This window comes from Castanea sativa, chromosome 1 (genome assembly GCF_040712315.1).
Source record: "Castanea sativa cultivar Marrone di Chiusa Pesio chromosome 1, ASM4071231v1".
NCBI classification, from domain to species: domain Eukaryota; kingdom Viridiplantae; phylum Streptophyta; class Magnoliopsida; order Fagales; family Fagaceae; genus Castanea; species Castanea sativa.
The window spans coordinates 12,435,286-12,462,781 of record NC_134013.1 but is presented as its reverse complement, the minus strand read 5'-3'; the positions used below and the strand labels follow the sequence as shown (position 1 = coordinate 12,462,781).

Here is a 27,496-nt window from a genome sequence, read left to right as displayed (position 1 = left end):
GGTAATATTTCCTATATTTTTCTTTATCTTGATGTAACGAAAAAATTTTGTAAGTCATCATTTATTTAATTTTTTTTTGGTAAATTATGAACTTCATTTTATTTATTAAGTTATATTTAAACGAATATCTCTTGTTTTTATCTTCTCAAAAAAAAAACTCTTGTTGTCAAATAAAGGACATGAGGATCAAATCTCACTTAAACAAAACAAACTGGTATTTTAACCTAGTAATAAAGAAAAATCATCATGAAACAAATATTATATACTCAAATCTTATTGTTCTAAAATAAATGTAAAATGAACTGTTGTAATAATTACTAATTGTGCTTGATCAAAGGCATTGCTTTTGTTATGTACATGTGTTTGAGTCAACATAGCAAAGAAAAAAGAATCAATTTACGTCCTTTTGACGGAATGCAAATTAATAACATATGTAAGTCGAACCAAATTTGTAGATCTAGTACTTAAATAGTTCTGTAACCTTAGTTTCTTACACTCCTTCAACTCATTGAAACACATATACACATGTATGGAACTAATACCATGCATGTGGAAATCATTGCTACCTTAGAAGTTAGAATACAAACAGGGAAACAATCCAATGCTAACTTTACAAATATATGCATATTTGTCATATCCATATTGTGAATGGAAATTAGAAATCACCATTGAACTTGAGCATATGACCACACAGACCAATTGTCGAAATTAATAGGAGTGGTGGAATTGGACGTGAAGAAACATGGCTAGTCCTTTCCATTGCCTCAGAAGAAGCTATTGATGTACTTTTGGAGGTGTTGAGAAAAAAGAGTCCTGTATACTGCTTCAGTGGGATGATAACTATCCCAAAATATATAATCAGAAGCATTTACACATGTGGTGGGAGTTAATTTACATAGTACAGCTACTTCTATGTCCCCTGTACCACAACACCCTCTATCCGCAACATGGAAGCCTGCATTGTATATTAGAACCAAAAAATAAGTAAGAAAAAAAAAATTGAACAAGAAGATCGAAAGTGCATATATATAATGATGGTAATAATGATTAATTGTAGTAATAGAAGTGATTTACCATAATTTTGAGGGTTTTCAATGATATCAAGTACAGGGTTGTAAACATCAACATAGACTATCCTACTATCTGGCAGGTTCTTGTTAAGGGAGTCTATTGTGGTATTAAGTTTAGAGTTGAACAACAATGATGCTCGGTTGTACTTTTCTGCACAGTTTCTTTGTAATCCTCCGGCCGCAGTTCTCTGTGATGGTATACATCCTAGTGGCGGTGCACTGAATACTCCAATCCTTCTTGCCCCTAGATCTTGAAGTTCCTTAAATACAAAATAATGAGAAAGATAAGAACTGAAATGTCAGTGTTATTATTAATATTTGCTAATATTGCCAGTAACTTTTCTCCTTTTTATCGTAGGTAATTTGAAAAAACAGGAGAATAGTGAATAAAACATAATCAAAAGCCAACCGACTTAAACACATATTCTAACTCTCACTCCTTTTTCTAAGATTATTCCTTTGGGAAAATTGTTGTCTTGGAACGATAATGAGTATGAAAAATAAAGTCAAATGAGTCATGGATAGAGGAGATGAAAACTTACCTTTATGAATTTGGAAGCAAACTTGATCATAAGGTCAGTGTAAGAAGAGATATCGTACATAATTTCACGTACATGAGAAAGATAATATGTATTGGCGATGTCATTACTGCCTGCTACCAAGAAAAATAGACTGTTGGCCAAGATGAAATTTGTCTGCTCCGCTCCAACAGTTGCATTAAGTTTCCCTATGTATTCTTTGAACATTTGTAATTGATCGGGCAAAGATATGACCGACTTTTTTGAAAAAAAAAAAAAAAAAAAAAAGCGGTAAGCCTAAAGTATATAGATAAAATAGATTCCAAAAAAAAAAAAAACTGTTAAACAACATGATATCGTATCACTTTAATTAAATTAAAGAATAGATAACTCCAAGTATAAACACAATCTTAATCTAACTAATCCATAACCGCAATAAAACATAGTTAGAAATAGATGTTATTATTGGATTTGATTGGCCATTGCAGAGGTTGCCACTAAGAGCCCTCCCCAATCCAAAATGTCGTTTTCATTGAGTCAAGACAGTGTAAATATGAGAATCATAAATAGTTCTATTAAATTTATATCCAAAAAAAAAAAAAAGATATGCACGAAATTGTAAGTACCGCTAAAATGGGAGTCAAGGGATCATATCCAGTGCCACCAGAAGCAAAGCATACACCTGTCTTGAGATCTTCAAGTTGCAAGTTTGGATCCAAATATGGTGGCACAAGCTCTTTAATTCCCAATTCCTCAGCTATAAGGTGAAATAGAATTATAAATGACAATTTAGTCAGAAGTACATCTTTTAATAGAACATCCTTTTAAGTTTTAACAGCATTCAGTATTATTGTTTGGACAGCACAGACCTCAAATGCAAGGGACCCTAAGTTTCAGTACTTTAAATAGTGTCTCTACAATATTATATCCACATACATGTACAATAATAGTAATGAATGAATAACAATAGAAAGTTTCCTCGCTAGGATCAGTCTGCCTACGTACTATGAGGTCCGTGACACACTAAATTAAAACATATAAACATGCGAGTAACTTGTTTTTTAGGTCAAATATATCGGTGTTATTTTACCGTGTACTGTGTTAATATTTGTGCCTCTGGCCTACTTTGAACAGAGTTGGAAAACAAACAAAACCATTTGGAAAAAGACAAAGTCCACAAATGCACAGAGAGAGAGATACCTATTAGGTCTGTGGGGGCCTTTCCATTGCTCCATCTACCTGTTGGTTTTCCTCCTACAAAATCTCTCCCATACGGAGGAAAATTACACTTTGCTACGGTTTCTATATAGTTGTTGTTGCCCGTATCCATGATTGAATCTCCAAAAGCTATAATTGCTGGAATGGTTGCATTTCCTGGTGGCTTTATAACAGCATTGGTGTTGCAGAAAAGAACAAAGGCAATGAGACTAAACAATACTATAGCTGAAGACGAAAACAATTTCTTATAGAGGAAGTGCATTGTTTTAGCTAGACAAATCTTTGTTTGCTCTCAACTTAGGTGACACAAAAAGTGATGATTTGTAAGTCTCATTGTGTTGCTCCCTTTGCATAATATATATATATATATATATATATATATATATATATATATATATATATATATATATAGATATAGATATAGAAAGATCAAAACTCTTACCCACGTTTTTTGAAACCGTGTCTTCAACTCACAAATTTAGTTCCAAAAAGTGTGTAACAAACAGTGCGTTTGAATCAAATTCATTTGTTACATGACTCTTTAATTAATATACAATATAGTTGATGTTAGCCCCTCCACTTTATTACAGTCAAGAACTTAGAATCGTGAGAAATAACCATATTTCCAGAAAGTTTTTTCCCGCTTTCTTTAAATAGAAATATCAAATATGGTTTGAAGTTTTCAAAAGAACAAAACAGCACAAAAGAAACAAAAATAATAATGAACTGAATTAGTTAAGTTTGCAATACAAAGAGATGATAACTGCTCTTAATATTTAGAAAAAAGATGTTTGAAAATTGGCATTCCATATCAAGTAAATCATGGAGGAAAAGTCCGATCTTATAGTCCAATTAGTTTTTTTGTTTTTGTTTTTGTTTTTATTTATGGGAATTAGCTTTTCTGTTTTGATAATTAACCATAATAAGTTAAACATTAATAAAAATGGTATGCTAGTAATTTTTTTTTTTTGAAATTGAGTTTTGAGCTCATTTTGAAAATTTTTTATTTTTTCTGTTTACCATATTAACTTTTCCTTCTTTCTTGTTTTTTTTTTTTTAAATTTTACTTGTAGAGAGGGAAAATTTCTGACCTATCACAAGCTGACACATCATACTACCAAGTCCACAAAATACGACCAATTATAAAGCGCCACGTACTACTGCTAGGTTTTGCTATCACTATCCAGAAACCAACAGAAATTTGCCAAATGTCAATGAAATAGGAGTATAAAGCGCATCAGCATGTGTAAGCAATGACATAATATATTAATAGAAATATCAAAACTATTAGACACATTTTTTGAAACCGACTTCAACTCACAAATTTAGTGCCAAAAATAACAAACACTGCGTTTGAATCAAATTCGTTTGTTATATGACTCTTTAATTAATATACAATATATATATAGTTGATGTTAGCCCCTCCCCTTTATTACAGTCAGGAACTTAGAATTGTGAGAAACAGTCATATTTCTAGAAAGTTTGTTCCCGCTTTCTTTAAATAGAAATATCAAATATGGTTTGAAGTTTGCAAAAGAACTAAACAGCACAAAAGAAACAAAAATAATAATGAACTGAATTAGTTAAGTTTGCAATACAAAGAGATGATAACTGCTCTTAATATTTAGAAAAAAGATGTTTGAAAATTGGCATTCCATCGCAAGTAAATCATGGAGGAAAAATCTGATCGTATAGTCCAATTAGTTTTTTTGTTTTTGTTTTTATTTATGGGAATTAGCTTTTCTGTTTTGATAATTAACCATAATAAGTTCAACATTAATAAAAATGGTATGCTAGTAATTTTTTTGAAATTGAGTTTTGAGCTCATTTTGAAAATTTTTAATTTTTTCTGTTTACCATATTAACTTTTCCTTCTTTTTTTTTTTTTTTTTTTTAATTTTACTTGTAGAGAGGGAAAATTCCCGACCTATCACAAATTGACACATCATACTACCAAGTCCACAAAATACGGCCAATTACAAAATGCCACGTACTACAGCTAGGTTTTGCATCACTATTCAAAAACCAACAAAAATTTGCCAAATGTCATTGAAATAGGGGCATAAAACGCATCAACATGTGTAAGCGATGACATAAGCAGCCTTGCACGTGTAAACGATGACACAAGTAATCCAGCACGTGTAAACGATGACATAAGCGGACCAATCAGGCTGTGACATGTGTCACCAATCAGACTCCGCTACGTGTCGCTCACCCACCCCCAAACTCCTATAAATAGAAGCCTTCCTAAGGCATTTAAAAGGATACCAAGCCATCTAAAGCATAAGCAGCATCAAAGAAAATTCAAAAGCACTCAGAAGTACAAAAGCTCTACAGGAATCAAGCCTAAAAGCCTTTAAGAACTTCAACCTCAAAACCGAAGAACATTCGAAGCAAAATCATCCAAGCTTTCAACCTAGATCTCGAAGTTTGCTGGAATCAAGCTCGAAAGCCTCTAGGAATCTCAACAAACAATAAATCAATGAAGCTCTATGGATTCAAGCCGCTAAAGCACCGAAGAATTTCCACCACAAACCTTCGAAGACAAAGAACGCCAAGAACATGAAAAATGTATCAAGAACGCAAAGAACACAGAGAACAAAGAATTTCTAACAAGCTCATAGCCAGAGATTCATTGTAATTTTGTTTTAAAGATCTTCAATCCATTCCACAACCAAATTGAAGGATATTTTGTGTTCGAATCAAAATCACATTACCACAATTCCAATCAACAAATCTTTCAAGAAGATTGAATCAAATGGTCATTATTTTGTAATTACAGAGAATTGTACCACATATTCATCAATACAAATTCGCATTTGTAAAACTATTTTACTTGTTTGATTTATTTTGAACTAAGAAATTTAGTCGTCTACATTACTCATTTCTTATTTTTCAGTATGATTTATGTTATATTTATTTTAGGATATTTTTGGTGGGAAGAGGAAGGTAGACACTGAAAAATCACACACACATTTGGAAAAATTTAGACCCCAGCTGTTAACTTTAATTAATTTAAAGTCAAATCAATTAATTAATAAATTATGATTTGCACGTTTAGTTTTTATTAATCATGCCACAACAATATTGGCAAAAAAATTAATTGCAAAAAATAAATGACATGGCAAAATAGTTACGAAGTGAAAAACTTAATAGTAAAAACTCTCTAGGGTTTTACTACCAACGTTTAAAGAAACAAATCCAATAGTAAAATTTACGTTCTTTCAATAGAAGTAACCTTAATACTACTTGCAGTAGTGGCTTGCTCAGGTGACCATGATTAGAGACTCTTCTCCAATCTTGATAGAGCCTCTTCTTCTCTGGACTCCTTCCATACAAACAATCCATTTTTGACTTCAAGGACCACCTCGAAACTTTTCATAACAGCACTTCTATGTTGAATTTAGTGGCTTCAACTTTAATTACCAATCTTTTGATCCTATTTGATTTGATAGTGATTGAGAACTTTGTCACAAAACCCTACATGCACAAACACAGTTCTCTCCAAACTTATTTTAATCGTCTTTATTGTAATACTTTTATGTTTTAGCAAATATGACTCAAAATTATAAATAGTGGACGACATAATAGGCTTAATTAAGAATCAGGATTTGCGACTCTCAATCAATAGAATAGCGATTAAGAAACTGTCAATATAGTTTCAATCAATTAACTAACTGTCGAGTTTAGTGTCAAGATTATAGGGAGTTCCTTCTTCTTGAGTTGTCTAGGCATGAATTATGAATTTGAATTGGACTATAAAAACACACAAGAGTACTATAACTTTTTATTTCTAGTTTACCAACCTACATACTATAGACCTATACGGGTTCATACAAACTGAAATCAATCAAAAATTTTGGATCTCCAACTGAAAAATGGATCGACAGTATAAGTACACCTTAGAAAAGGCTAATCGATGTCAAAGGGTTCTCGGTTACAAAATTATATGGGCTTGACCAAGATGGTTTGGGGTTATTCTTGACACAATTCAGGTTCAAACCATATCTTGAATAGACCTACGCTGATCTGGAATGGAAACTTGACAAATCAAGATAAGGATATTGTAAAACTTATGACCAAACAAGGCTTAGATATATTGATTCAAGAGTTGAAATTAAACATTCTTCGGCCAAAATGGGCAAATGCCCTTTTCGTGCAAAAAAAACCAACGTTTTGACCCTTTTTCCCAAACTAATTAGGGAAATGTCCCTGTTTTAAAACTCAATTTTCTCAAAATCGAGTTTCAATGTAAAACTTGATTTGTAGAAAATCGAGTATAGGGGCAATCAAACTTATAAAAATAAAAATAAAAACTTGCATGGAACTCGAGTTCATGGAGCTCGAGTTCCATTTAAAACGCCGCTATAGGGTTTTAAAACGCCACTACAGGGCTCTTTGAACACAGCTATATTATCAAACTTAAAAAAAAAAAATTTTAAAAAAACTTGAATAGAACTCGAGTTCACGGAGCTCAAGTTTCATTTAAAACGCCACTATAGGGTTTTAAAACGTAGCTATAGGTATGGGGCGATCAAACATAAAAAAAAACTTGCATGGATAAACTTGAGTTCCATTTAAAACGCCACTATAGAGCTTTAAAACGCCACAATAGGGCTCCCTGAAAGCTATAGGTATGGACCGATCAAACTTAAAAATAAAAAAATAAAAAATAAAAAACCTTGCATGGATGAACTCGAGTTCCATTTAAAACGCCACTATAGGGCTCCCTGAACGCAACTATAGGTATGAAGTGATCAAACTTAAAATTAAATTAAATTTAAAAAAAAAAAAAAAAACTTGCATGGATGAACTTGAGTTCCATTTAAAACGCCACTATAGGGCTCCTTGAACGCAACTATAGGTATGGAGCGATCAAACTTAAAATAAAATAAAATAAAAACTTGCATGGAACTCGAGTTCATGGAGCTCGAGTTCCAGAATTTTTTTTTTTTTTTAATTTTCAGTTTATTATAACTCGATTGTCCAAAAATTAAGTTTTAAATTGAAACTAGATTTTTAGAAAATCGAGTTTCAAAACAGAGGCATTTCCTTAATTAGTTTGAGAAATGGGGCAAAATGTTGGATTTTTTTTATATAAAAAAAATAATAAAAAAAAAAAGAGGCAAAAGCCCATTTTCTCCAACATTCTTCTTCTTCATAAGACAACCAAAAAAAAAACCAAAAAACTTGGTCAACTAACCATTGATTATTGTCATAAGACAACCGAAAATGTGGTCAATTAGCCTTCAATTTTTTACACCAATTTTTGTACGAGTGTCATCAAAGGCAAGAGGAGTAAAAAAAAACATTTATAAAAATAAAAATAAAACTACTCAAATTCAAACAAAGCTAAAATTGTACGTTTTTAAACCCCTTAAACACAACCAGATTAACCTAGTTATTTAGCCAAGTGATTAACTTAGGTAAATTATGCAAATCTAGGTTAACACATATAAATCATATCATTGAAACAGTGCGGAAAATAAATAACACAATGATATGATAACCTAGGAAAACCAAACTGGTAAAAAACCTGGGGACGATTTAACCTAGCTATCCTCAAGGTAAAACGAATCCACTATGAAAGAATTAAAGTTTACACAATAGTGACTTAGACCACTAACATCCTATTGCTACCTCGACTAGGAAATTTACTACCATAACCACGTGACAGCTCCGAGTCCACGGACTACTTCTTTCTCAGATTCACAACAAGTACAAGCACTCCCACTTGTGTATCTTTAAGCTCTTAATGCAGCAACTGAATGATCAACAAGTTCTCGACATCAATCTCGATCTTAATAACCCTAAGTATATGTGAAGGCAAACACCTCTAGATCTCACAAGAGATTCACATACATAGCATAAACAACAACTGCAACAACATCTAAAACATGGCTAGGGTTTTCCCTTTTATACCTAGAGCAAAATATAAAACCCTACACGTCAAATCGGGCTTGGGCTAAGTTGGAAAAATTCTGCAGAAAAACAATCTACACGAGCTTCGATGGATCGAGTCTAATTTTCGATCGATCGAACCAGGCAGATTTATACAGTAAATCCTGCAGTGCACTTGATTCCAACTTTACACATAAACATACTTTGAGCAAATCTAAAAATAAGACTAAACGTTTTGATTATGGTTTGCCAACATTACAAAATGAAGTTCTAATACATTTAAACCTAAAGTCTTAGAACCCAACAAACTCCTCCTTTGGCAATCTGTGACAAAATACAAATTAAACAAAGTGCTCAAAGTTACAAATACAGCCCATTACAAAACATTGCCCAACAAAAACAAATTCAACCTAACGACTATCTATCAGTTGCAAGTGTAGATAGCAGCATGACTGAATCAACCTATATATTCTTGTAACACTTAACAAACACATAAACGCATGTGTGGAAAATACAAGTAAGAAAATAAATTCTTGATTTCACATAATCATAAATTACAAGACATATATCATGAATAATCTCATAAATATAAATCAATAATCAATGTAGCACAATGTGAAACGAGAAACAGAAATAAACATATCATAGTATCTCCTCCTATCATAGACAACCAAAAAAATATATAAATACAAGATGAAGCACCTAGATACAATCTAAATCTTCACAGCTCCAAAACAACAAAAAATCTCCCCCTATCAGCAAAAACTCCTATCCATATGTACTTACCCTTTTTGTGACGAATTGCCAAAAAACACTCACTCATCATCAAAAGCAAGTGGTGGAGGTGACCGCCTAAAACTCGCCAAATCTGCTCTCAAAGCCTGAAGCTCAGTAAGCACATCCACCAAAAACCGACCATGAGCCGCCTAAATGGTCATGACAGTATCCAAATCATGACGAATGCTAGAATCATTCGAAGTAGATGGTGGAGGAGCAGCAGCAGCAATCGGATCGACATAATCATCAGCAACTGGATCACCTATAGAAAGAGGATGAGGATGAGGTGCACCAGAGGAAGACTCTACTCTAGGATGTTCAAAGCTAGCTCGCATATGAGCAGCCCTTTACCTAAGAAAGGTGGCACCTATAAGAGCTATAATAAGAATGGGCTCAGTCGCCAAAAACTCATCTAATCCTAGATGTAATAAAATTCAATGAATAAAAACAGGAAAGAATAGACTATGAGCTATAGAACTACTCTTATAAACCTCAATCAAAGAACGAATAAAAAGATGAGGAAAACTCATAGAAGCATCCGTGACAAGCGCATACAAAAATGCACATCGCTCTAAAGGAATAGTGAGCAGATGAGAGATAGGCCAGATGGAATGACACGAAATCCGAAAAAAGAGATGATGAATTTCGGTCAACTCATGAGAAGTGATTCGAGAATCAAAATCCCATTAGATAGAAGACCCAGTAAGATATGACATAATGTCATCAAGGGATGGAGACTCATCGTAAGGATAAACAGGATACTGAACCAAAGGCACCCCAAGAGTAGCAGCCACCACTGAAGGAGTGATGGTGTACTCTTCACCCCGTATCTAACTCCTTACTAGAGTGTTGGAATCATAGGAGTGGACAAAGAGGTTCGAGTAAAACTCTCTAATCAAGGCAGCCAGAGGGGGATGTGAAATGTCCAGCAAAGGAAGCCAACCCCTACTCTCAAAATTTCTTCGAATCTCACCATTTATCTCATCTAACACTACTTTCCGCTCAGCCTACACAGACCTAAGAATGTTCAGCTTCTCATACGTCTCTTGGTTTTTCTCACTCAGAAATCTCTCATTATCAAAGGTAGGGGCAAAAGAAGAGGAAGATTTCCTATTTGCTCTAGTCTTCCTTGTCATGATGCTAAGGATCAAAAGGATAGACACAAAAGAGATAGAAAGAAAGAAGAAAAAAAAATCAAGGGTAGGCTGCAAGTTAGCACAAAAATATAGAAAATAACAATCTATATGATGCATGAACAATATCAACACATGATGCATGCTCTGATGCAGTGAGAATAAGTTCAATTACACTTTAAAATCACAAAATTGGCTTGAGCATAGAGTTTTTATCAAAAAAACCAAAATTTTGAAAACCTACTTTCAAAAATCCCAACATATTGATCAATTGATCATTACAAAAGATAGATAATAGAATTTAATGACCAAATCAATCAAGCAAACAGGCCAATTTCATCAATTTATGCTCAATTGAACAAAATCCCCAAATCGAGTAGTTTCAAGCCCTAGAAAATTCAATTTTTCCCAATTCAACAAATTGATCAAACTAAACCACAAAATCAGTTTAACAACATCCCATAACAAAAACCTAATGATCAATTTTGAAAGAATTCATTGAAAACACCAAAAACCCCAATTTTCATAGGTTCGGAATTCTCCCCAAAATGCATGAAAAAAATGCATGAAACATGAAAATAAATGAAAAATGAGGGGCAAAAGAGTCTTAGCGGCCTTAGAAGACAAAAACCTTGCAAAAAGTTGGAGGGAAAACGACAAAAAAATCAACTTTGAATCTGGACCGATCGAAGAGAGAGAGAAAAGCTTTTGAAAGTTTTGAAAAAGTGAAGAACACGTGAAAAGCTAAAGTTTTTAAAAAACCTTCTGAACGATTTTCGATCGATCAAAAAACAGGTTCCATCGATCGAAAATTACATTTTATTGATCCAGTAACAATCGAGCATCGATCGAAACAGATAGATTCAAACCAAAATTTTAATCGCATTTTTGATTGATCGAAAAACACACTCGATCAATCGAAAAACTAGAAAAAAAAAAACAAATTTTTGAAAAACAAAGCATTTTAATGCAGAAACTCTTCAAAACATAGTATTTTATGAATAAAATGCATGAGTATGAGATAAAAAGTTTTTTCAAAAACCCTTGAATATAACCCTCATTATCCAAAAGTAAGATTTTCAATCAAATTTTCCTCAAAAACTCTTTAAACACATTTTGCATCAAAATCAAGCTTCTTTCTTTCAATCTAGGATGGCCACAACAAGATCACAAACAATAATATGTACCAAGTTTAGCGAAGAGTAACTTGTAAAGTATGTGTAACTAGCAAACCATTAAGATACATGTGAGATGATAAGTAGATAGTAATCAATCACAATTTCTACAAAATCCATCACATAAATTTAAAAGAGACTATTGCTTAAAAAGTTACATCAAATAACTCCCACATCTCCTAGAATAAAAGCTTGCAATCATGTACGTTTCTTGAATTTGCCTCATAATGTACACACCAATTTTATTTGATTTGAAACTTATTAAAATAGTCAAGATAATGTACACACTAATTTTATTTGATTAAGTTAATTATAATCCAATAATGTACACACCAATTTTAGCATTTAAACCGAGACTACACCTTACGTTCTTTTTGTGCATGTGCTACACTTTCTCGAGCACAAGATTATATGATATGCACTAAGGTGTTCATGATTAGCTAGTAAATAGTGGTGAAATGGTTATTTATGCATTTTTCATTAAGTTCAAGTCCGACAATCAAAAGCATGTGATTTCAAGATCAAGATCATGTGATCAAAAACTATAAACATCTTCTCACACAACATGCACTACAAAACTCAAACTAGTAAAGTGCAATAAAGTAAGCTCATCCAAGCTAAACAAAGTACATGAACATGTTATGCAAAGATAAATTGGCCAACCTTGATTTTAAATCCAAGAAAAATAATGCAAAACACATTTTGCTTTCCTTTCCTTTTTTTTATTTTGAAAAGGAATAACAAATAAATCCTAAAATGAAATGCATGAATGTTATGCAATGAAAATCCTAAAAAAAAAACAACAAAGAAAAAAGGTCACAAAGAGTAGAGAGATGAAGCACAAGGACCATGTCAAAAAGACTCAATTAGATTGAGCATTTTGCATCCAAAAATTTTTAGATGCAACTCTAGTATTGGAGTTATTATTCATTTTAGAATCCTGAGCAACTCTAGAATTAGAATAAAGGTTTAAAGCCTTTACCAACTCACCAATAAGTACCATAGGATCTTGTGCTTGAGACACAAAGTACTTTTGGCTTATTTGCTTGCTTAGCAGCTAGAACCTTGAAACGGTTTGGACGAATGTGCCCAGAATTTCCACAAAAATGACAAACCCATGCATGTCTATCATGCAACTTGCCCTTAGAAGGGTTAGGAGTCTTAGATTTAGATTCTTGAAAGTCAATCCTAATTTTCCTAGGAGGTGTAACTTCTACAGATTTGACAACCTCACTCACGGGGAGCTTAGAAGAAGGAACAAAGTTTGTGGAATGAGTTTCAGGCTCAGAGATGCTTTCTACAAAACCTAAACCAGTTTTGTCTGAGGGAGACTTTTGAACACTCAGCATGTGCTCAAGTTTGGAGCTTGTAAACCTATTAGTTTGTTCTCTAGCAACAGACAGTTCAAGTTCCAAATTCTTAACTTTATCAAGCAAAAGCATGTTCTCAGTCTTCACATTATTCAACAATTCATTAGCATCAAACAATTTCACAAGCAAATTTTTCTTATCAAGTTCAAGAGATGCAATTTTCTTTAAGCCTAAATCAACACTCATAGCATCCTTTGCAGCTACTTTGCAAAGTTTATTATAGGCTTCTTGCAAATCTGCATCCTCAGAGAGTTTCCCGTTAGAAGGGTTTTCCTCAACAGCAACACTTTCATCAACTATAGCAGTAGCAGTGAAAGCAATGAAGTTTCCATCCTCATCACTACCAGACTCATTATCAGAAACTTCATCATCACTAAGGGTTACAGCCATAGCCTTACCCTTAGACCTCAAGAATGTTAGACATTCAGATTTTACATAACCGTACCCTTGACAACCAAAACATTGTTGACCTATAGAATTATTAGAAAGTTAACCTACTTTCTCTTTGGATTTTTCAATGTTATTCACCTTAGTGGGATCATTCCTCTTAAAATTTCTAGGTTCACATTGTTTTTACCTCTTGCCCTTCTGTTATTGTTTCTAAGAAAGTTTCTAAAATTCTTAGCAAGATAGGCAATCGTTGTAGCTGAGAGTTCATCATCAAATCCATTTACATTAGCATCATAAACAGACTTAAGAGCCATTGATTTGAATTTTCTTGTCTTAAGTAGGTCCAACTCATAGGACTGAAGAGATCCTACAAGTTCATCAACAGGGATGGAGTCCACATCCTTACTTTCAGTGATTACGGTTACTTTGGGTCTAAAATCCTCAGTCAAATATCTAGGTATCTTCCTAACAATTTTAGGTTGATCATAGATTTCACCCAAATTATAAGCAGAATTAACAATATCATTAAGCTTAGCATAGGATTCATCAATACTTTCATCATCAAACATCCTAATGCTTTCCAATCTAGTTGTTAACTGTTGCAACTTATTGATTTTAATTGCCTTTGTGTCTTCATGCATAGTTTGGAGAATATTCCAAGCAGTATGAGCAACCTCAACATTTGAGATTCTCTTGAATTCCTCCATAGAAATAGCATTAAATATAGCATTCATAGCTTTGCTATTAAACGCGGCTGCTTCTTTCTGAGAAGTTTGCCACTCACTAACTGGAGTAGTGGGTTTCTCCCATCCGTACTCAACGGAATTCCAAACTCTCTCATCAATGGATTTCAGGAATGCTTTCATCCTTACTTTCCAGTAAGCATAATTGTTCCCATCATAATTGTTCCCATCAAAGTAAGATGGGATTACAAGAGAGTGGCCGTGTTCCATGACAACAGGGGTCAAGGACCAAAGTACCACTTGTACGTTTTTAGACCCCTTAAATACAACTAGATTAACCTAGTTATTTAGCCAAGTAATTAACGTAGGTAAATTATGCAAATCTAGGTTAACACATATAAATCATATCATTGAAACAGTGCGAAAAATAAATAACACAACGATATGATAACTTAGGAAAACCAAACCAAAAAACCTGGGGAGGATTTAACCTAGCTATCCTCAAGGTAAAACGAATCCACTATGAAAGAACTGAAGTTCACATAATAGCAACTTAGACCACTAATATTTTATTGCTACCTTGAATAGAAAACTTACTACCACGACCATGTGATAGCTCCGAGTCCACGGACTATTTCTTTCTTAGATTCACAGCAAGTACAAGCACTCTCACTTGTGTATCTTTAAGCTTTTAATGCAGCAACTAAATGATCACCATGCTCTCGACATCAATCTCAATCTTGATAACTCTAAGTATATGTGAAGGTAAACACCTCTAGATCTCACAAGAGATTCACATACATAGCATAAACAACAACTATAACAACATCTAAAACGTGGTTAGGGTTTTCCCTTTTATACCTAGGGCAAAACATAAAACCCTACACATCAAACCGGGCTTGGGCTGAGTTGGAAAAATTCTACAAAAAAACAATCTGCATGAGTTTCAATTCATCGAGTCTAATTTTCGATCGATCAAGCCAGGCAGATTTACACAATAAATCCTACAGCGCACTTGATTCCAACTTTACACATAATCATACTTTGAGCAAATCTAAAAACAAGACTAAACGTTTCAATCATGGTTTGCCAACATTACAAAATGAAGTTCTAATACATTTAAACCTAAAGTCTTAGAACCCAACAAAAATCCTTGCTCTGTCTTGAGGAGAATTTTAGCAAGTGATGCCACGTGGTATTAAACGAACTGCGGTAATCAATGCTTACCAACTATAATTAATCCAAGGCATTGTTTTTGTTATAGACACGTGTTTGAGGCAACATAGTGTTAATGTCTAACGTGTAATAGGTTGTGGGCATTAGGCCCACCTTGTTTACTTGTACTATACACATACTTGTATTACACTTTTACTTGTACAACAAACATCTGCCTCCTATATAAAGGCACTCTTGTATATTCTATTACTTGAGAAGTACAATACATTCATTCAAAATTTCTAAGATGGTATTAGAGCTATTACTCTAATTTTCTTGCGTTTTGCAGTTGTCTTTATTGGTATTATTTGCTGCCTTAACTTCTCCGGTCAGTAAACCTTATTTTTTTGGTGCCCTTTCCTGACAGCTCTACCGTCGTCAGAGGTCCTCAAGGTTGAATCTTCGTCACCAAAATCTCACTCTCTGCCACCAAGATCACTGCCCTCGTCGAATCTTCACTTCAGACCTCCGATCAGAACACAAGACATATCATTGTGTAGATCGTCGCCTGATCTACTTAGCCCCACCGAAATCATCCACATCTAACACACCACGCACTCCACGCGCCAGAAGAAGCTCGGTTCGTACAACTCATGTGCCACCAGGAATCTCACTAATGTCGTCACCTGATACGTCAGCCCTAGTTGTTTGCTGACATCATCTTGTCTACGTCATCGTTGACTTCTGCAAAAGTTGACTGTTGACTTTAGGGTTTGACCGTTGACATTTTTGTCAGGTTTGAATTTTTGCAGTCTAGGTGCTCATTACCAGGTTTTTCACATAGATTTTATATTTGCGGTCCATTTTTGCATATTTTGCTTCTAAATGAAGATTAAGGACAGGTCTTCTTCTTTTTGCAACAATCGTAGCCGACAATCCAACAAATGTTTTTGCAATTTTTGCAAATCTTTTGGCCATAATATTGAGACTTGCTATTAACGCAACAAATCAGTTGTTTCCATTTCTGCTGCTACTGTTGCTAATACTATGAGTATCCAACCAATGGCTCCCATCTTCGCAAATTCCAAGTCTTTTGGATCCATTATCACCATTTCCACAGTTGACCTTCAAAACATAATTGCTAATATCATTCGTATGATTGGTAATGCATATTATTCCTCTTCTCTCTCAGTTTCATCTGGTATGTCTCCTTCCTATTGACTTATGGATTCTGCTTGTTGCAATCACATGACACTTCACTCATTCTTATTTTCTCAACTTGAACTTGTACCACACCCTCTTAATATTTGCACAGCTAATGGTTCCACAATGTTTGGTCATAATATAGGTTCTATCTCGACCTCCAGCCTCTCAGTTTCTAGGGTCTTTAATGTTCATAACCTTTCTTACAATTTATTTTCTGTGGGACAATTAGTTGAGTTGGGTTATCGCATTACCTTTAATTATTCAGGATGTATTGTGCAGGATCCAAGGACGGGACAAGAGCTTGGAACCGGTCCTAGAATTGGGCGTATGTTTCCTATGGACAACCTTCATCTTCCACCTATTGCTCATGTTTTTGTTGCTACTGCAACTGCTACAATTTCTTCTATTCCTTCCCTTACACTTTGGCATACCCGACTTGGTCATGCATCCTCTTCTCAGGTACAACACTTGGCTTCTAGAGGTTTGTTAGGTTCAAAGTCCACAAAAAATTTTGATTGTATTTCATGTCAGATAAGGAAACAGCCAGCTTTGCCTTTCAATACTAGTGAATCAGTGTCCACTGATATCTTTGACTTAATTCATTCTGATGTCTGGGGGCCTTCCTTTGTCTTTAGTATTGGTGGATCTCGATATTTTGTTGTCTTTATTGATGATTATTCTCGCTATAGCTGAATTTTTCATATAAAACATCGTTCTGAATTATTGCAAATATATTCTAATTTTGCAAAATTGGTTGAAACTCAATTTTCCAAATGTATCAAAATTTTATGATCTGATAATGCTCTTGAATACACTCAAAATGCTTTCCAAGCTGTTTTGCATTTCTATGGCACTATTCATCAACTAACTTGTCCAAGTACCTCTCAGCAAAATGGTAGAGCCGAACAAAAATTTCGTCACATTCTTGACACTATTCGTGTTCTCCTTCTCTCTGTCAAAGTTCCCGCTCCTTTTTGGGGTGAAGTTTCTTTTCATGTTCTTCATGCTATTAATTGCATTCCCAACCCTGTTATCCAAAATCAAACTCCATATAAGCGTCTTTTTGGATCACCTTCAGACTATCACCACTCCTTCGATTATGCCTATTTTCATTCTTCTTCAGCCACATGAGCATAACAGACTTGAGCCTTAGTTTAGACTTTGTTATTTTCTTGGATATGGTGAAATAAAAAGGGGTATCAGTGTTATAATCCTATCTCTCATCATCTTCGTATCTCTCATCATCTTCGTATCTCCGTCAATGTTGTCTTTTAGGAATATCGCTCCTTTGTCGAGCTCTCTCACTTTCGTGCCTTCCTATCTACCTCCTCTATCTTGGATCTTTTTCTAAATGAGCTACATATTCCTTCTATAGTTAGTCCTAATCCTCCTATAGACTTCTCTATCTAACCACTAGATATTTTTTATGCCTCTCCTAGATCACCTTCTAATGAACAACTGGAAGATGAACATGTCAAAAATGAGCCACCCAACCCTAAGCTTGGGTCTCCTGTTCTTGCTCTGCCTAAAGATCTTACACAAAACATTCCACCTTGTCACTCAACTCGGGTAAGATTCATTCATGCACATTTACTTTACTATCATTGTTATATTACCCTTGCTACACTGCACGAGCCTCACATCTATCATGAGGCCTTCACTGGCCTTTTATGACAGATTGAAATGAAAGAGGAACTTGACACATTATCCAAAAACCATACTTAGAATTTGGTGACTCTCCCCCCTAGGAAATCTGTGGTTTATTGTAAGTGGATCTACAAGATTAAGACTCGCTCTGAAAGGTCCATTGAGCGATATAAACTCATCTTGTTGCAAAAGTTTTACATAAGAGTATGGGATTGATTATGAAGAGGCCTTTGCTCCGGTTACTCGAATCTCTTATTTTTGTGCCCTCTTAGCTGTTACCACTGCTAGTAAATGGGACCTTTTTCAGATGGATGTCAAAAATATTGTCCTTAATGGGAATTTAAAAGAAGAAGTTTATATGCAACCTCCTCCTAGTCTCTCTATTGAACCAAACAAGATTTGTCACCTTCAACATGCACTTTATGGCCTTAAACAAGCTCCACAAGCTTAATTTGCCAAGTTCAGCTCTACTATCTCTCGCTTGGGTTACATTGCCAGTCATTATGATTCTACCTTATTTATTCGTCGCACTGAAAAAGACACCATCTTACTTCTCCTATATGTGGATGATATGATCATAACTAATGATAACCTTAGTGGAATTCGAGAACTCAAGGATTTTCTCATTCAGCAGTTTGAGATGAAAGATCTTGGACATCTCAGCTACTTCTTGGGTCTAAAAATCACTCATTCCACTGATGGTCCTTATATTACTCAGGCCAAGTATGCTTCTGAACTTTTTTCTCGAGCTAGACTCACTAATAGCAAGACTGTTGACACTCCAGTTGAACTAAATGCACATCTGACTCCCTCGGGGGAGAAACCATTGTTTAATCCCTCTCTTTACAGACGATTAGTTAGCAGCCTAGTTTATCTCACTATCACTCGTCCAAACATTTCCAATGCTATTCACCTAGTGAGCTAGTATCTATCTGCTCCATGATTAACTCACTATGCTGTTATTCTACGCATTCTTCGATACCTAAGAGGCACTCTCTTCCATGGTCTTTTCTACTCTGCTCAATCCCTTCTTATTCTTCATGCATTCTCTGATGTTGATTGGGCAAGAGATCCCACTAATCGCAGGTCCACCGCTGGTTATTGCTTTCTTCTTGGTTCTTCTCTGATTTCTTAGCGAAGCAAGAAACAAAACTCTTATAGCCTGCTCCAATACTGAAGCAAAATCGTGCCCTTGCTGATACCACATCTGAGCTCCTTTGACTACGATGACTTCTTAAGAACTTAGGTGTGTTCACATCATCTGCTACTCCTCTTTATAATTGTGACAACTAGAGTGTCATTCATATTGCTCACAATGACGTTTTCCATGAACAGTCTAAACACATCGAGATCGATTATCATTTTATTTGTTATCATCTTGTCCATGGTGCTCCAAGTTGTCCTCTAAAGATCAACTTGCAAATATCTTCACCAAGTTACATCCTAAGGGATGCCTTCGTGCTTTGGTTAACAACCTCAAGTTGGTCTCACACCCACCTTGAATTTAAGGGGGGGCTATTAACGTGTAATAGGTTTTGGGCTTTAGGCCCACCTTGTTTACTTATACTACACTCTTACTTGAACTACACACATTTGCTTCTTATATAAAGGCACTCTTGTATATTCTATCACTTGAGAAATACAATACATTCATTCAGTATTTTTAACACATAGCAAAGAAAAAGCAATCAATTTACATCCTCTTGATGGAATGCAAATAGCATGTGTAATAAGTAGAGCCAAATTTATAGAATACTTAATAGTTCTGTAATGTTACACACTTCAACTCATTGAAACACACATGTAAGAAACTAATACCGTACGTACCACAATGTTTTATTGTGGAAACCATGACTACCTATGGTGACAATTGTAGGGGGAAAACAATCCAATCCTAAATTGACATATAAATAGTTATATATCATGAATGAAAAGCCGGAATCGCCATTGAACTTGAGAATATGACTTAGACGAGCCAATTGAAATAAATAAGAGTAAGTGGTGCAATTCAACTTGAAGAAACTTTGGCTATGTTGGTTGCCTCAAAAGAAGCTACTGAGGTACCTTTGGAGGAGTGAAGATATAAGGGCTTTGTATGCTGCTTCAGTGGGATGATAACTATCCCAAAATACATGATCAGACGCATTTTCACAAATGGAAGATGCTGGATTACACAGTATAGCTACCTCTATAACCCCTGTACCACAGCACCCTTTTTCCACAACATGGAAGCCTGCATTACATATTAAAAAAACAAGAAGAAATCAGAAATTATGATCAAGATGATAGGAAAGGTACATTGATGAAACACAGTAATGGTAATGGTTATATAATAGTAGTAATAATATTAATGATTTACCATGATTTTCAGGGTTTTCAATGAGATCAAGTAGAGCGTTGTAAACATCAATATAGACAATCCTACTGTTGGGCAGGTTCCTGTTAAGGGAGTCTATATTGGCATTAAGTTTTGAGTTGAACATCTTTGCTGCTGCGTTGTACTTATCTGCGCACCCTCTATGTAATCCTCCGGCCAGAGTTCGCTGTGATGGCACACATCCTATTGGCGGTGCACTGAATACTGCAATCCTTCGTGCCCCTAGCGCATATATTTGCTTAAAAACATAACAAGACACATCAATTAGTCACAGAGAGATATAGCGACTATCAGTGTTGTTATTAGAATAATGTTACATCCACAATATTTTCATAACAAATCCAAAGTAATAAACTGGTTCTAATCTGAAGATATCACTGAAATCACTTTTTAACCCACCAATGATAGCACTACTCCCTTTGCTACGATTATTCTTGTAGGGGAAAATTAGAGTTTGGGAACAATAATGAGTATAACAAAGAAAGCCAATGAGTGATGGATGTTAAATTGAGGAGATGAAAACTTACATTTAAGAATTCGGAAGCAGAGTTGACCATAAGGTTAGTGTAAGAAGGGATATCGTACTGCAATTCTCGTGCATGGGCAACAAAATATGTATTGGCAATGTCGTCACTACCTACCACCACGAGATATATACTATTGGCCAAGATGAACTTTGTCCTCTCCATTCCAACAATTCCATTAAGCTTCCCTATGTATTCTTTGAACATTCCCAATTGATCGTCCAAAGATAGGACCGACTTTTGGAAGAAAAAAAAATGGAATAAGAGAGAGAATAGTAGGCACAAAGCATGTAGGTAAAGGAAAAAATTTAGCTATCTTAGGGCCTGTTTGGATGGAGGAGAAATGAGGGGGAGTAGAGGAGAATAGAGTAGAGTAGAGTTGACTGAAAATAAGCTAATTTTGGGCAAAATCTACTCTACTCTACTCTACTCTACTCTCCTTCCCTTCCCCTCAATCTAAGCATACCATTAATCTCGTCCAATTAATTTATGATGATTTATAAGACTATCTACCTATATTAGTATTTAAATAAATCACTAAGTTTCGTTTGAGCCAAATTAAATGGACTATCTTTTTTATTAATTTTATATGTACTCCACAATCCACATATTAACACAATGGAGAGACCCTTGCTAACGAGGCGGTATATCCTATACCCGGCATATATGCCGGGTGCAGGATATAATTTTCGCTTGCTAACGGCTGGCCCATTATGCCCAAAAAAAAAAAAAAAAAAACCAAAAGGCATGCTAGCCCACCACCAATAGATACATCATCATTATATTCTATGGTTTACTTAGACATTACCAAATCCTAAAGGTCTTTTCTTCGGTTTGGACCCAAAGCAAGAATCCTGGTCATCCAAAAAGAAAGCCCAAGTCCTATATTTGTATTTGAGAGGGAATCAAGGTGTAGTACTTTTTTATTTACATTTTTTTTAGAGAAGTAATAATTCTTTTTAGTAATGAAGTAAATAGGGATAGATTACAGTGATCTTCAATATGGAGCTATCTATACTTAATTTTTAAAAAGTTTTAAGTGGAAAAGAAATAGATGGGGCATGTATGAGTATTATAAATAGTCTAACAGAATTTAAATCCAAAAGGAAAGTAACAAAATTGTATATGCATACCACTATTTTGGGTGTCAATGGATCATACCCTGAGCCACCTGAAGCGAAACATACACCTGTCTTGAGCTCTTGAGGTTGCAAGTGTGGATCTAAATATGCTGGTACAAGCTCTTTAATTCCCAATTCCTCAGCTAAAAGTTGAAACAAAATTAGATAGTAAAATAAATTTGGACAAGTACATGTGTGTGTGTGTATATATATATATATAATTGTTGCTAGTGCTTTTAAGAGCTATTTAAAATGCATGTAGTATTATTGCTTTTTTTAATATATACTTTTTATTAATAATGTGATAGTTACAACAATAAGAGAATTTAAACCCTAATAAAGTATTTTTATATTTAAACCCTATATAAAGTATTTGTTAAAAATATCAAAATATGCAGTTAAATCATAACACTTGATTGAATAATGTATTATTATTAGCAAACAAAAGAGAATCCAACCCCATCATCCAGACCCAGGTTCTCAACAAGAACTTCAGGTGGGAGATTATGGATGGGGATAAATTCTACAAAAGAACAAGAATTCCCATGCAGTTTACTTTCACCGCCAAATTATATGATAAATTTTAAAGAATTTTGTTAATGTGTTATCTAAGGCACATAATAATTAACTATTTTTGAAAATATTTTCTTAAAAATTAAAAAAATATTGAGAGTTTTTTCAATTCTCAAAAAAATATTTTCATAAATAAATGATTTAATATATACTTAAAAATATACATTAACCGGACCTAATTTTAAAAGTTCAGCGTGCAATTTATTTATATAGTAAAATAACCCAATTATCCCTGACGAGCATAATTCGTACAAACTCATTTGGGCCTTGTTGATAAGTGATAACTAAAAGAGTACACATATCTTCTTCTTTCTTTCTTTTTTTGGTTGTAAAAAGACTACAAATATCATAGATTCATCTGATGCTCATTCCGCAAATTGCAAGAATATAAAATAGAGCCATTATTCTTCTCTGTCTCTCTCGCTCTCTCTCTCTCTCTCTCGTCGTCACTGGGTCTCCACTACTCAACTACCGGACAAGGCATTTAAAGCAAGCCAGATTGTGGGACAAATGGACTGTCAAGACCAGCTTTCTTTCAGGTACTTTGTTTTTTTAGTATTATAACGTTATCATCTTAATTATGAAAATAGTCAAAATACATAGACCACAAACCCTTTTTTCTTTTTTCTTTTTTTTTTGAGAATCCAACATATACTAAACAAATAATGAATGAAAATACTTAATCTGAATTTCTTTTATTTCTCTTCGACCTTTTTGCCTTAACCCAATTTAAATTTTAAGTCACCTCTCTTTCTCTCTGTATCTCTGTCTCTCTCTCAACCAAAACATAGAGACGGAAAGAAAGAAAGAAGGGCAGACTAGACTGACTGGTTGCGTCTAACTTCTGCCAAGATTAAGGGCAAACTGAGAAAGCAGTGCACGTAGAGGTGCGAGAACTATCACCCATGCACTCACATGCAAAAAATGACTCCATTGATTGGTTATTGGGAAGTGGAACTGAGATCTAAAGCAGAGTAAAAGTATATTCATTAACTCTTCCATAAAAATGTTATTTTGACACACTAAGAACTTACTTTATTATTTTACCACATCATTTTACAATATCTCATTTATTAGATGTTTTATACTTCAATTCTATACATTAAAATAATATTTATAACATATTAAAATAATATATTAAATTCCTCCCTCAACAACAACGGCACAACCCCTGCCGCAACAACCACTGCGGCAACGCCAGCACAAACCCACAACCACCAACACCACCTTAAAAAATAATAATAAAAATAAAAAATAAAAAAAATAAACTAAAAAAATTGTTGCAGCCAAAATCACCAAGAAAAAAAAAAAACCACAACCACCAAAATCAACCCACAAACCACAGTCTCTTTGAAGCTCTCTCCTCCTCCCCAGTTCAACTTTATTTCTTATCAAAACCCAATAGATCAAACACAAATCAAACATCAAACTCAAATTAGCCAAACCAAATCTAGTATCAAACCAAGTTACCAAGCATATCAAACACAAATCAATAAAAAGTCAACCCAGCAAAGCCAAGCCATAGCCACCACCCACAACCCATTAATTAAACAAACCCACGACCCAACCTATGACCACCAAAAATCAACCCAAAAATAAAGAAATTTTGGTTTAATCAATGCAAAAATGAATTTACTTGAGGTGTTTGGTTGAAAAATGAATAGAAGGAGACCTCAAAACAGAAAAAATGAAGGATTTATGGACCCAACCACCATGATCCACTGCCACAACAGCTAGCACCATCAAGATCTGCCACTACCATTTGAATCCTCGGGAATCACAACCACCACCATCGAAAAGAGGGAGGAGAGTAACGAGAGTTGTCTGAGAAGAGAGAAGAGTGCAAAGAGAAAAGAGGAAAAAACAAAAAGGAAAAGGGAGAAGGACAACAGTCATATGAGAGAGAAAAGGGAAAAGAGAATAAAATAATATTAAACATTAGAGAATACTTGGCCGTACCATTCTAAACATGGAATATGACTGTAGCATGTTTCAAAATTTTGAAACATATAGAACATCTGATGAAGGTAGTTTTTTGGTGTTTTGATGTGTCAAATGCCAAATATTTGACATTTGACACATTTAACATGCTTGATGAGAGTGCTCTAAGAACATTCTCGTCAAGACTTATATATGCTATAAATGCTATTTTTTAGCATCTAAAACTCAAAAATTCCACTCCATCAAAACTTGTATATGTTATAAAATTTGCAATCTTGCTACAGTGTACTCTAAAAAATTAGAGTGCACTGTAGCAAGATTGTATAATATTTTATTAATTTCTTTATTCTCTCTCCAGCTCTTTGTCTCCCACATCTCTCTCCTTTCTGATTTCTCTAGTTCTATCTCCGTCTCCCACATCTCTCTCATTTCCTCACTCTCTCTCTCTCTCTCTCTCTCTCTCTCTCTCTCTCTCTCTCTCTCTCATTTCCTTACTTCCTCACAACAAGATCGTACGTTTGAGATTGGCTTGGTGGTGAGGAGAACGGCGTGATGGCTTGAGATCAGTGTGGAGGAGATCGACGTGGAGACCGATGTGAAGATCGGCATGTTGTGTGTTTTCTTGTGGTTTTTGTGGTCGGTGTCTTGTGGTTCTTATGGCGGTTTTTTGTGGTTCTTGTGGTGGTGGTTTCTTGGTGGTTTTTGTTGTGACCGGAATTGTGGTTGTAATGTTTGGTGGGTATCGGTGGTGCTTGGCAACGATTTTGATGGGGTTGAGATCGGGGTGGTGGGTTTTGGTTGGGGTTGAGAACGAGGTGGGTGGGTGGTGGTGGTGGGTTTGAAGCAAAGTGAAAAGTCAGAGCCAATGATAGAGATCAACAATCTAAAATTCACGTACTTGAGAATCGACAGTCATCCTCCGCCGGGTTCCACTCCTTTAATCGAAGATTTCTCTCTCTCTCTCTCTCTCTCTCTCTCTCTCTCTTCACTTCGGTGATCGCTTCCTCCTTGTTGGATCCAATGGCACTGGTTTGTTTTATTGTTTCTTCTTTCATACTCTATTTTTTCGTTAAATACTACTCTTTGTTTGGTTTCCCAAAAAATGGAGAGAAAGAAAAATCAAAATTGGAAATTGAGATATTAATGTATTGATTTTTTGGTTCAATTATAATGGGTTAGATCAATTTTTTGTTTTTTTTTTCACATTCAGAGTTTCCTTGAATCTCTGTTTACTTGCCGAGAAAATGGAGGAAAGGAAAATATAAAATTGGAAATAGAGATTTTTTATGGTGTTTTTCTTGGGTTAAATTATAATGGGGCTCGTTCAATTTGTATTCTTTTTCACTTTCAGAGTTTCCTTTATACTCTGCTTACTTTAATGCTTTGTTTCATTGTTGAGAAAATGGAGGGGGAAAAAGAGTCAAAGTGAAACCAGAAACTTTATTGTTTGTTACATACTTATATTGTAATGTTTTTGTTCTATTTATAGTGCTTTTCACCTTTAGAATTGTTTTGTAGTTGCCACGGTGGTGCTGTGACTTGCGGTGGTGGTATCTATGGTGGGTTGTGGTTGCTACAATGGTGGTTATGGCAAGTGGAGAGGTGGTAGGGGTGGTGGAGGAGGGGGTTGGCTAGTTGCTATAGATTTTTGTGTAGCTGTTTAGTTATTATTTTAATGAATCATTTATATTATTTAAATGAAATGGTAAAAAATATAAAAATATAAAAATTTTGATGTTTGATGTATTTTAAAGTGGAATAATATAATAAATAAAATAGGTTTCTGAAGTATCAAATGCTAAAATTTTAGATTTCTTGATGGGAATGCTCTAATGAATAAAAATAGAAAGTTTTCCTCAATAGTATAAAATTGCCTACCATGACACACTAAAACCTCTAATAAAAGAAAAAATTTACATGCTAGTAAAGGTGGTCTACTTGTTACTTTGGGTCAAATTACTGTAATTTTACCGAGGACCATGTTAAAGTTTGAACTTTTCAAGTCAAATAACATAATAGAGATGGAAAACAAACAAACCCCAATGTAAAAAAGATCAAAAGACCACTACATATGCAAAGAAGGGAGAGAAAGAGAGAGATATATACCTACTAGGTCTGCTGGGACCTTTCCATTGCCGAATCTACCTGTTGGAACTTTGCCTCTAAAATCGTTCCCATACGGAGCGAAATTGCACTTAATTAGACTTTTTAGATGGTTGTTGTTGCCTGTATCCACGATTGAATCTCCAAAAGCTATAACTGCAGGCAGCGAAATATTTGGTGGTAGCCTTACAACAGCATTGGTGTTGCAGAAAAGAACAAAGGCAATGAGACTAAACAATACTATAGCAGAAGAAGAAAAAGAAGACAAACTAAAGAGGAACTGCATTCTTTTTTTTAGCTAGATGAATCTTTGCTTGGTCGCCACTGCTAGGTGACAGAAAAAGTGTTGATTTGTATTTGTCTCATTTGGGTTGTACCCTTTGTGTATATATATTATAAAAAAGGAATGTGTTAACGGACATCTTACCCGTTAACAACAGTTTTTTTACTTTATTTTTACAATTTTTTTGTCTTTTTTTTAAAAAAAACTTTTTATAGCTTTATACTATTTTTTACACATTTTTACAATCTTTTATAGCTTTTTGTATGAAAAGTACATTCATAACCAATACCACACCTGTGCTGGTTAACATTTGCCTATAAAAAATGTAAAA

The 27,496-nt window shown here is 34.5% G+C and overlaps 2 protein-coding genes across 2 annotated transcripts; both read right to left on the bottom strand.

The window, feature by feature from the left end:
* Positions 1–764: 764 nt before the first annotated feature.
* On the bottom strand, positions 765–6,154 carry LOC142611289 (GDSL esterase/lipase EXL3-like). Its single transcript, XM_075783423.1, has 6 exons — positions 6,025–6,154; positions 2,789–3,076; positions 2,215–2,345; positions 1,613–1,846; positions 1,075–1,330; positions 765–955 (listed from the first exon to the last, which is right to left on the bottom strand). The coding sequence occupies exons 1-6, from the start codon at positions 6,152–6,154 to the stop codon at positions 765–767; spliced, it is 1,230 nt and encodes a 409-aa protein (XP_075639538.1).
* Positions 6,155–19,952: 13,798 nt separating this feature from the next.
* On the bottom strand, positions 19,953–27,240 carry LOC142636833 (GDSL esterase/lipase EXL3-like). Its single transcript, XM_075811131.1, has 5 exons — positions 26,886–27,240; positions 22,278–22,408; positions 21,148–21,381; positions 20,603–20,858; positions 19,953–20,476 (listed from the first exon to the last, which is right to left on the bottom strand). The coding sequence occupies exons 1-5, from the start codon at positions 27,166–27,168 to the stop codon at positions 20,286–20,288; spliced, it is 1,095 nt and encodes a 364-aa protein (XP_075667246.1). The 5' UTR covers positions 27,169–27,240; the 3' UTR covers positions 19,953–20,285.
* Positions 27,241–27,496: the final 256 nt, after the last annotated feature.

What these genes read in the sequence shown, in the direction of transcription:
- LOC142611289 (XM_075783423.1), bottom strand. Translation starts at nt 6,154, where the DNA reads ATGGATTGTTTGTATGGAAGGAGTCCAGAGAAGAAGAGGCTCTATCAA. An exon ending in GGCCCCCACAGACCTAATAG is followed by an intron (nt 2,346 to 2,788) that starts GTATCTCTCTCT and finishes TTCACCTTATAG; the next exon opens with CTGAGGAATTGGGAATTAAA. An exon ending in CCTTGACTCCCATTTTAGCG is followed by an intron (nt 1,847 to 2,214) that starts GTACTTACAATT and finishes TTTTCAAAAAAG; the next exon opens with TCGGTCATATCTTTGCCCGA.
- LOC142636833 (XM_075811131.1), bottom strand. Translation starts at nt 27,168, where the DNA reads ATGCAGTTCCTCTTTAGTTTGTCTTCTTTTTCTTCTTCTGCTATAGTA. An exon ending in CTGCTTCCGAATTCTTAAAT is followed by an intron (nt 20,859 to 21,147) that starts GTAAGTTTTCAT and finishes TATGTTTTTAAG; the next exon opens with CAAATATATGCGCTAGGGGC. An exon ending in TGAAAACCCTGAAAATCATG is followed by an intron (nt 20,477 to 20,602) that starts GTAAATCATTAA and finishes TATGTAATGCAG; the next exon opens with GCTTCCATGTTGTGGAAAAA.